This window comes from Dipodomys spectabilis, unplaced genomic scaffold, assembly GCF_019054845.1.
Source record: "Dipodomys spectabilis isolate Male_0828 unplaced genomic scaffold, ASM1905484v1 ptg000002l, whole genome shotgun sequence".
NCBI classification, from domain to species: domain Eukaryota; kingdom Metazoa; phylum Chordata; class Mammalia; order Rodentia; family Heteromyidae; genus Dipodomys; species Dipodomys spectabilis.
In genome coordinates, this window is record NW_024870679.1 from 20,717,830 (window position 1) to 20,727,946 (window position 10,117).

Consider the following 10,117-nt stretch of genomic DNA (forward strand, 5'->3'; position numbering starts at 1 on the left):
GCCCCTGCTCGGCAAGCGCTGGCCAGGGCCTCAGGCTCCGTCCTTCAGCCGGGTGGTAGTGCCGCGCGGCGGCCAGAGGGCGCCCAGCACCAGCCAATTGCCAGGCACGGGGCGGGGCCAACCGCAGGGCGGGCCCTGCAGCCTCTCCCAACTTCCGGCTTCCGGCCGCGTCCCGGGTCGTCGCGCGCCGCCGTCATGGCCGCGGAGGAGAAGGATCCCCTGAGCTACTTTGCGGCTTACGGGAGCAGCAGCTCGGAGTCCTCGAGCGAGGAGGATCCCAGCGAGCCGGAGGAGACAGGCCGCCAGACCTCGGATCCGGCGAAGTCCGCGGGCGGCGGCGGCGGCGGCGGGAGCCGGGCGGAGAAGCGCCTGCCGGGGCCCGAGGAGCTGTTCCGCAGCGTGGCCCGCCCCGCCTTCCTCTACAACCCGCTCAACAAGCAGATCGACTGGGAGAGGCGCGTGGTGAAGGCGCCCGAGGAGGTGAGGCCCGGCCCCGGCCCCCCCGACGTGACCCCGCCTCCAGACCGCGTCCCGGGGGCCGCCGCCCACCCCGCACACGCAGCCACCCCCCCCCCCGACGCTCCGCCCCCCCCTCCAGCCCCTGGGGAGCCCCGATCCCCCCCCCCCCACCTGGTGGGTGTCAGACTGGACCCCCAGCCCCGCCCCCTGCGAGGAGAGCCTCCCGCCCCCGCGCTCGGTGCCCCCCCCGCCGGCGGCGGGGCGCGGACTAACGGTGGTGACTCCCCCGCCCCCTCCCCCGCTGCAGCTGCTCCCCGAGACCCCTCCCCTTTGACGCCGAACGTGCCTGCCGTGCTGCCTCCCGGACAGTGTCTGCTGCAGCCTCCTGAAGGGGTCAGCCTCGGCCTAATGTCTGGGACTGGATTCTTCTTTGGTAACTAAAAAGTTATTAGCTTTCTTCCCATAGGGAGCCCTTTGACTTATCACTGAACAGAATTATTGTGGTTTTCGTGGAAATAATAATAATAATAATAACTGTGCCTTAAACCTGGAAGGAAATAAAGAGCCAAATAAGCCAGAACCCTAAGCGAACGGCAGGGAGGTGCATGTGCTCAAACATATCCTAAGAACCTCGGTTCGTCACCGGGCGTCTTACTGTGCTTAATTAACAGCCTCCCAAGGAATTCAGAGTATGGAAATCAAACTATGTACCTCCTCCGGAAACCTACACTACCGAGAAGAAAGCCCCGCCTCCAGAGCTGGATATGGCAATAAAATGGTCCAACATATATGAGGACAATGGTGACGATGCCCCACAGAATGCTAAGAAAGCTAGGCTTCTCCCTGAAGGGGAGGAGACGGTGGAATCAGGTAAGGATGGCCAGGCTGTCTTGTAGGAGTTGTGGTTCTTGTGAGGGACATAAAAAGAAAGAATGAGGTACTTCATAAATGGATACTTTCAGGCCTATTCATGAGAAAGATCATATTCTCTTTTACAGTGAAGTCTCTATAGATAGTTTAGCCAGTAGTTTAATGTGATTCGTAGTGCATTATTATTAGAACAGCGCGATTAATGCGTGGCTGCTTGTGACTACAGCTGTGAAGTGCAGAAGGGTTCTGTTTGTATGGAAGCTGTCTGTTTCAAAACTAAAATTAGTGGGCTGAATTTGATTTAACTGAGCATTACTGCATAGGAAGTAATGTGGAGTCAGGCAGGGGTGCTACAGGCCTGTAGTCCTTGGCGCTTGGGAGGTCAAGATTGGGGAAGCTTAGTTTGAGGCCAGAACCTGGCAAAAGAAATCCTAGAGACTCCCTCTCACCCAATGGCTGGACAGGATGGCTTGCACCTATTACTCCAATTATGGAGGAAGCACAGTGTCTGGGCACAGCTTGCTCTTCGCATCCCCAGTGACAAGGGGGAACGGTAAGAAAGATGATAGCCCAAGCTGGCCTGGGCATAAAGTAAGACTAACTCAAAAGTAGCCAATGCAAGGAGCTGGAGGTGTTAATTTTGGTCTTTTTGTGGTGGGGCCTGAACTCTGGGCTTGGGAGTTGTCCCTCAGCTCTTCAGCTCAAGGCTAGCACTCTACCTCTTGAGCCACAGCACCACTTCTGGCTTTTTCTGTTTATATGATGCTGAGGAATTGAACCCAGGGCCTCATGCACGCAAAGCAACCACTCTACCACTGAGCCACCTTCCCAGCCCCGGAGTTGTGACTCTTGCTTATTAACAGGCAGGAGGTCCTGTGTACCATCACAGAGAGAGAGAGAGAGAGAATGATTTAGTTCTCTTACTTGTGTTTATAGTGTCATAATTTCATCTCAGATGTACTACCACAGTAATTTTTGCCTTCAAATTGTTATCTCCTTCCCAGTTCCTTCACTTTGCAGCTAGTATTGTTTCTAATAGTTAGATCTGATTCGAACTTGATTGCCTTGAGCATCAGCAGCAGAATGGAGCCAGATCTTTCTGTGATAGGCCCTGCTTCTCTCATCACCATTTTATATCTGTGTGTATGTATGTATGTAATACCAGTACTAAGGCTTCAACTCAGAGCCTGGGGCACTGTCCCTGTTCATTTTTGCTCCAGCCTGGTGCTCTACCACTTGAGCCATAGCTCTACTTCTGGCTTTTTGCTGGTTAATTGGAGATAAGAGTCTCAAAAACATTTGTTCCCTGGGCTGGCCTTGAACCATGATGCTCAGATCTCAGTCTCCTTAGTTGCTAGGATCACAGGCATGAGCCACAGGCACCTGTCTTGTCACCATTATTTTTAAGATCCCTTCTTCCCTTTATTACTTTATAAGATCTTTTGGAACTGAATAAATAGATGGTGCTGATCTATTGATCTATGGTGCCCTGACGTTTGATGTATATTGCTTCTTGATCTGAAATGTCTTCTTCCTGTAGCTAGTAAATTCATCTTTCAAAATCCAAGTCAAAAGGAAAAATCTCTATGTAATCTCTAGTAATTTACTCTTTTTTTTTTTTTTTTTTTTTGTGGGTCATGGGGCTTGGACTCTGGGCCTGAGCGCTGGCCCTCAGCTCTTCAGCTCAAGGCGAGGACTCTACCACTTGAGCCACAGCACCACTTCCAGTTTTCTGGTGGTTAATTGGATATGAGTCTCATGGATTTTTTCTGCCTGGGCTGGCCTTGAACTTCGATCCTCAGATCTCAGCCTCCTGAGTAGCATAGGCATGTGCCACCGGCACCTGGCTTAATTTACTGCTTTATATGTTATATGTGCTAATACTGTTTGCTTCATTTACCACCTGTGTGATTATTTTTTCATCAATCTGTGTCTTTTATGAACATCGACAGCAGGATCCTGATTTTCTGTATGTTAAGTTGTAGTTACTAATGCCTTGTAAGTATTTATTGTATGACTTGACTTAGTGATTTAGACTCTACCATTTTTAGAAAATATGTGCCTTTTAAGCAGAATTCTGGTCTTCACATAATATAAAGGCTACTTATATTTAGCCCCCTTTACTTAGAGATAGGTTTTGCTTGCTTGTTTTTTTGTTTTTAAAATGCAACTAAACTGGCAAGAGTGCTTAACCAGTTTTGGATCTTTTCTAGTTCCCCCACTGATTTCCCATGTAGTAGAAGTCACTAATGAAATACATCCCTAAAAATTTTTTTTGAGATCTTAAATGAGCATTTGAGTAATATTAATACTTTTACAGAAGTAGTCTTTTATAGAGCCTTGTAAAAACCATATAGGGAAATGTAGAAAACAGCTTATGTGATTTGTCCATGGTCATGAAACAAGACTTGCTGAGCTCTAATTTGCTAACTTATTATTTTAGCAACCTGATATGGTAGTGGCACATCACATGATTATTACTATTTTACATAAGAGAAAATAATCTTAGATATTATCTAATTTTATTCTTTTAAATTTTATCTAAATTCAAACAGCTACAAACAGGGTTTCTTTTTTCCTTTCTTTCTTTCTTTTTTTTTTTTTTTGCCAGTCCTGGGCTTGAACTCTGGGCCTGGGCACTGTCCTTCAGCTTGAGGCTAACAGTACCACTTGAGCCACAGTGCCACTTCTGATTTTTTTCTGTTTATGTAGTGCTGAGGAATCAACTCAAGGCTTCATGCATGCAAAGCAAGCACTCTACCACTGAGCCACCTTCCCAGCTCCATAGTATAGGGTTTCAAATGCAGCATTTTAAAAGGAATTTGCCTTAGCAAGCTGAAGTTTGGTCTCTTGATGTTTTATAAGCTAGAATGTTTGAGATAATAGCTCTCCTAGGAAAAATGGCAGTGAAGACACACTGGACATATATTTAAACTAGATTGCTATATGCTGGTACTCATATAGCTTTGTCCTTTATGGATTATATGCCAAAAAAGATGAGCATTATCTTCTTGAACTTTTGAATTTAGTTAAAAATAATTTTACGTAAGTGATGGCTAATGCTGCTGCTGCTGACACAGATCATTTCTACTCTGATCATATGATGGTCCTCTATTGAATGTGAATGTAAGCAGAAAAGACAAAAACACAAGCTTTGGCCATATAAAGCTGGATAATTCTAAATTCTTCAGTTTTGGTACTGGTATTGGCTACTCTTCATTTGTAACAGTGGCTTCCTTTTTTTCAAGTAATTGTTACCATTAAACACCCTTATATCATGTCCACCAAGTCATTAGAAATCTCCATTTCCTTGAAAAAAATTTTAGCCACTACATTTATTTACTAATCACTTATGAAGAATCACATGTAAGAAATTTCATATTCTTAAATGGGGGGGGCTGTTTTGGGGTTTGTTTTTATTTTTTGCCAGTCCTGGGGCTTGAACTCTGGTTGTAGACATTATCCCTGGGCTCTTTTTGCTCAAGACTAGCACTCTACCATTTGAGCCACAGTGCCATTTCCAATATTTTCTATGATAAGAGCTAAGTCTCACACAAGATTTCCTGCCCAGGTGGCTTTGAACCACCATACTCAGATCTCACCCTCCTGAGTAGTTAAGATTATAGACCTGAGCCACAGATGCTCAGCAAATTGTGTTTTAGATTATCAAGTTAGTTTTATTTTGCCTTGCCTGTACATTTGCTGCCGTTGGGGGGTGGGGGGGCGGGGGGCAGAGACTTTCGAGGAGGATCTGGGAATTAATTATTGACTCCTGCTTATCAGAACTTCTATTTAATGGCTATGAAATATGGATAAGTAAGACAGTTTTAGTAGATAAATAAGATAGTATGAGTAGCTTTGGTGACGTTAACTATAAAAGCCTAGGTATGTAGCTAGTAATTTTTACTTATTTCACTTTTTTAAAATTTCATTTACTGGGCACCAGTGACTCACACCTGTAATCCCAACTACTCTGAATACAGATTTTAGGATTGTGGTTCAAAACCAGGAACATCCATGAGACTCTTAATCTCCAATGAAGCACCAAAAACGGGAAATGAAATTGTGACTCAGCTGGTAGAGCAGTATGGCCTTGAGCAAAAAATTTCAGGGACAACACCCAGGACCTGAGTTCAAGTCCCAGCACCAGCACCAAAAAAAAAACATTAGAACATTCATACTGATAAGTTGAAGCTTATCTATCTTGGATTACCATTGTGGAAACAGTTGCTTTTCTGTAATAGAAAAAATTGTTCTTTGTACTAGTATCTGCACTCTGTAATAGTATTTTACAATATCCATGTCTTACTCTGTATGGCATAGAGTAAACAAGTTCAAAAGGCAGATCAGTGAGCATTTTTTTTCTGCCAATAGTAAGTCAGTACCTCAATGGGACACTAGGTGGCATTAGTTCTGCACAAATCACTGATAGGAAGTTTTCAACCTCATTAGTTTGTGGTTTTGTTATCAATAAATGTACTTGAAATATGTGATAGAATTAAAGCAGAAGTATCTCAGATCATCTTTTCCATGTATGTTAATACCTTTGTAGTAGATTTAGAAAGTAATTTCGATATATTACCATTCCTAACAAATTCAGGACAAACTTGATAATTAAACTCAGAAATCCAAGACTGAAGCTGGGTTCAAGTCATAATCCTAGCTACTTGAGAGGCAAATGTGGGTAGGTAGGGAAGGAGGGAGGGTTGTAATTCCAGGCTGAGAAAAAGTCTGCTAGGCTCTTAGCTTTGTCCAGTGGCTGAGTGTAGTGCCATGCATTTGTCAACCCAGCCATACAAAGAAGCACAAATAGGAAGCTAGGAGCAAATTGAGACACTACCTCAAAGTAAAGAGCTGGTAAAGTGACTTAAATGGTGGAGTATATATGTATATTTGTATTAAGAGCTACAATTTATAACAGGCTCAAAATAACTTTGTACCCTTAAAATTATAACATTTTGAGTCGTTAATTCTCATTTCCTACATGGGGAGCAGAAAATGTTTCTCTTCTATTTCTGTATACCTGATGTACTAAGATAAATTCTTGCTCAAATTTTTAAAAGTATAGTGTCTTCTACATTATTCTACCTATATACCAGTCCTAGAGCTTGAACTCAGAGCCTGAGTGGTGTCCCAGAGCTGTTGTACTCAAGGCTAGAGCTCTACCACTTGAAGCTACAGCTGTGCTCTGGTAGCTAAAGATAAGAGTCTCACAGGCTTCCTGCCCCAGGTTAACATTGAGCTGTGATCCTCAGAAACAGGCATGAGCCTTCTGCACCTGGCTGAGTACTTAATACACAAGGATTTGGGGAGAGAGCAGTTGATTTAGGAGGTGAGAAAGATTGAAAAGTGGGCTGGGAAGTTGGCTCAGTGGTCGAGTGCTTGCCTTTCATGCATGAGGCCCTGGGTTCAATTCCTCAGCACCACATAAGCAGAAAAAGTCGAAAGTGGCTCTGTGGCTCAAGTGGTAGAGTGCTAGCCTTGAGCTGAAGAGCTGAGGGACAGCACCCAGGCCCAGAATTCAAGCCCAAGTCTGACAAAAAAAGAAAGAAAGAAAAGTAAAAAGACGGTAACCACTTAAATGGTGTCATGATCCAATTGATACTTACTGGAAAAGGAAGGCAATGTGCTCTATTCTTGAAAAGTACAGATTATATTTAAATATATGCAATGTAAATGTAGAGTTTGAGAGAGCAACTGTTTCAGCAGTACTGTGATTTTCATAGAAATAAAATGACTTTTAAAATAACAAATGTAGGGGTAGCACTGGGTTCTGAACTCAGGGTCTTGTGATTTGGGACAAGGCATTCTACCACTGGAGCATGCTCTTGTCCCTTTTTTTGCTTTAGTTATTTTTCCAAGAGTATCTGGCATTTTTGCCAGGCTTTCCATGCTGAGATCACAGGTGTACACCACCACACCTGACTTACTGATTATTAAACTTAAAAAACAAACCAACAGCTGGCTTGTTAACTTTTTGCTTGGTCTAGCCTCAAACCTCAGTCTTCCCTATCATAATCTGAGTTGCTGGGATTACAAGAATTAGCCACTGCACTGTCACCTTGCCCTATACTTATTTTAAGCAACCTTAATACAGCCTAAAGGGTCAATTAGTAAATTTCATATTGCTTGATTTTACATACATTTAATATCATAATTATAAAAATTATTTTTGTTTTTATTGGTGTATACTGAGTTGATGAGGGATTTTTGGGGGTATAAAATTAATGAAACTTTACTATTTTCCATGTTTGGTTTTTGAAAAGTACTCATTAAAATTCTTTCCTATTTTAAGATGATGAAAAAGATGAGCATACTGCTAAGAAGCGCAAAGTAGAAGCAGGAGAACCGGCAAAGAAGAAAAAGTAAAAACCATGACAAGAAGAATTAATTTCTTGGACTGCTAGACTTGTTCAAATGTGTTGTTGAACAGATTAAATTGAAATTGTGGATTATGACAAGTATTTCTGAAAATTATGAACTAATACGTATTGCCTCAGAATTTTCCGCTGTAGAATTCTTTTGTTCTGTTTTGCTTTAATTTAAAACCTATGTATTTAAAACTCCAGTGGTGACCTGTGATTGTGAAATTGACTGGACTTGGAAGCATTCTTGTTATGTATCACAGAATCAGTGACATGCTTTAAGAGTTGTGTCACATATTGACCTGCCCGTGTTCTATGAACCTTTTATAAAGGAATATATTTTTAAAGTAAATATATTGTACTGTGAACTCGTGGGTGCTTTTCATCAGTGTTTGTACAGTGTAAATAGATCATGGAAATAAAATTATTCAATATCTCTATTACTGTATTATATAAACATTTGAATATTTGTCTGTGACAAGTATCCTTCTCACCCTATGAGATTGTAAGTTGTTATAGGGATTTAGGTTCCAGGTGTTTTGTGCCTGTACTATCGTCTTCCTTGAACATACTAACTTGAGTAACTTGTCCAAGGCTACATCACTAGTGAGTGGTATGTAATTAAATCAGGACATGTGAATTCCAAACACATTTAACCACCTGTCCATGGATCCAAATGTAGTGAATTTTGAAGAATTACATTAATTGCCATCTCTTCCATGTATTCTTAGGTGGTTGTGATGGAGATGTTTGCCTTCTCTGTGTGACTTCTTACTGTAGGTGCCTTATGTTGTGATTACTCCTTCATTTTCCTTTTAAATAGACTGAAGAAAAGGTTTTTCTACAGATTTAGCAAAGTGTAGAGTACCCAATTAAGTCTGACTCAGATTGACAGTGTTTTACTGTGTGTTGTGTTTGAAATATACTTGTATTTAAAGTTATCTGACATTCAGATTTAATCTTGTTTGGGGATTGAACCCAGGGCCTATTCTTCCTGAGCAACTTGTATTTTATCTAGCAGCCCTACTTCTGTGTATTTTCTTTGCCCAGCTATTTTACTGTTTTGCATATAATAATAAAATTAGCACGGGGTACTTAGAGGTAATCTGGTGTGAGTTCTATAGTATAAAATTCAATACAATTATTTATAACAGTCTGAAGTAAACTCTTTCCATGATGCTTGTGCTTTTAAGACAGAATTACAGGACACCGCATATTGAAATGAAAATGATGGGGGGTTTTTTTTGGTTAGTTGTAGGTCTTGAACTAGGTACCTTACCATGGCCTCAAGCAGTTTCACACCATGTCATGACCCATTGCCCATTGAAGACTGGATGCTAGAGTTGTGTGCCAGAACTGCCATCCAGTCAGAGGAGCTACAGGACACCTGGAGAGCTAGTGCAGGCAGCGTGGAACCTCTGGGCCCCTCAGGCTATCCCATGATCTCCAGTCACAGCTCCCTCCTAGGCACCCTTAGTAACCCTTGTACAACACACCTTCATTAAATAGTGGTGTTTCACTTCAGGGCGTTGCAGGTTTTTGATATCGCAAACATTGTGTGGAAAGCCACACAATCTCCCATGTTCACTAGCAACCCCCAAACCTCCATCTTATCATGTAGATTCCATCAGTACTGCCTGTGTTTTCTATCCCTTCTAACACACTTCTAATCCATCTCTAACAAATCATCTGCAGCTCCCTGGACCAGCTGTAGTGTCTTCACGTAACCCACTTGCTAGGCCTGACCGTCCTCCAACTTCCTAGTGACTATCTTCACTCCAAGCATTAGCTAAAGAATTCGCTCCTTGCGAATTCTTCTTTGTTTCATTTATCACAACTTCTTCACTGCTTTTCTTCACCATCAGTACGTCAGCACCGAGTGACTGAAATGTCTGAGTGCTTATGATATGTAAGGCATTGTGCTCTTGCTTAACGTGATGCACTCACTCATTTAGTTTGAATAGGAGGTGCTATTACAAACTCTGCAAGTGAGAAAACTGCATAGAAAGATAATAATTTACTCAACCTAGTTGAACTAGAAAATCCAAACAGTTTAGCTCCAGTGCACTTACTACATACTAGAAGAGAGAAATGCCAGAATTAACCTACAGATTGGTTTATTTGTATAGGTATGATTCAGCAGTACTTAAAATGGATTTGCTTAATATAAAGCCAATATGTAAATTTGTCTTTGGAAGATTAACACATATTTCATGATTTAGCTTATTATTTATTTGAAGTATTCATAATTGAAACCCTTAAAATATAGCAGGAAGGCTGAGATATTCTCATCTCTCCAAAAAAATTTTCAGCTGATCTTTGGTGGCTCACACATACCTGTAATCCTAACTACTTAAGTGACTGAGATCTGAGGATCATAATTCAAACTCAGCCCAGGCAAGTAAGTCCATGAGATTCTTTTG

General features: G+C 42.1%; 1 protein-coding gene across 1 annotated transcript; it reads left to right on the forward strand.

The window, feature by feature from the left end:
* Nucleotides 1-144: 144 nt before the first annotated feature.
* Nucleotides 145-8,134, forward strand: CUNH1orf52 (chromosome unknown C1orf52 homolog). Its single transcript, XM_042685089.1, has 3 exons — nucleotides 145-480; nucleotides 1,131-1,329; nucleotides 7,625-8,134. Exons 1-3 carry the CDS (start codon nucleotides 196-198, stop codon nucleotides 7,696-7,698), a joined length of 558 nt encoding a protein of 185 aa, XP_042541023.1. The 5' UTR covers nucleotides 145-195; the 3' UTR covers nucleotides 7,699-8,134.
* Nucleotides 8,135-10,117: the final 1,983 nt, after the last annotated feature.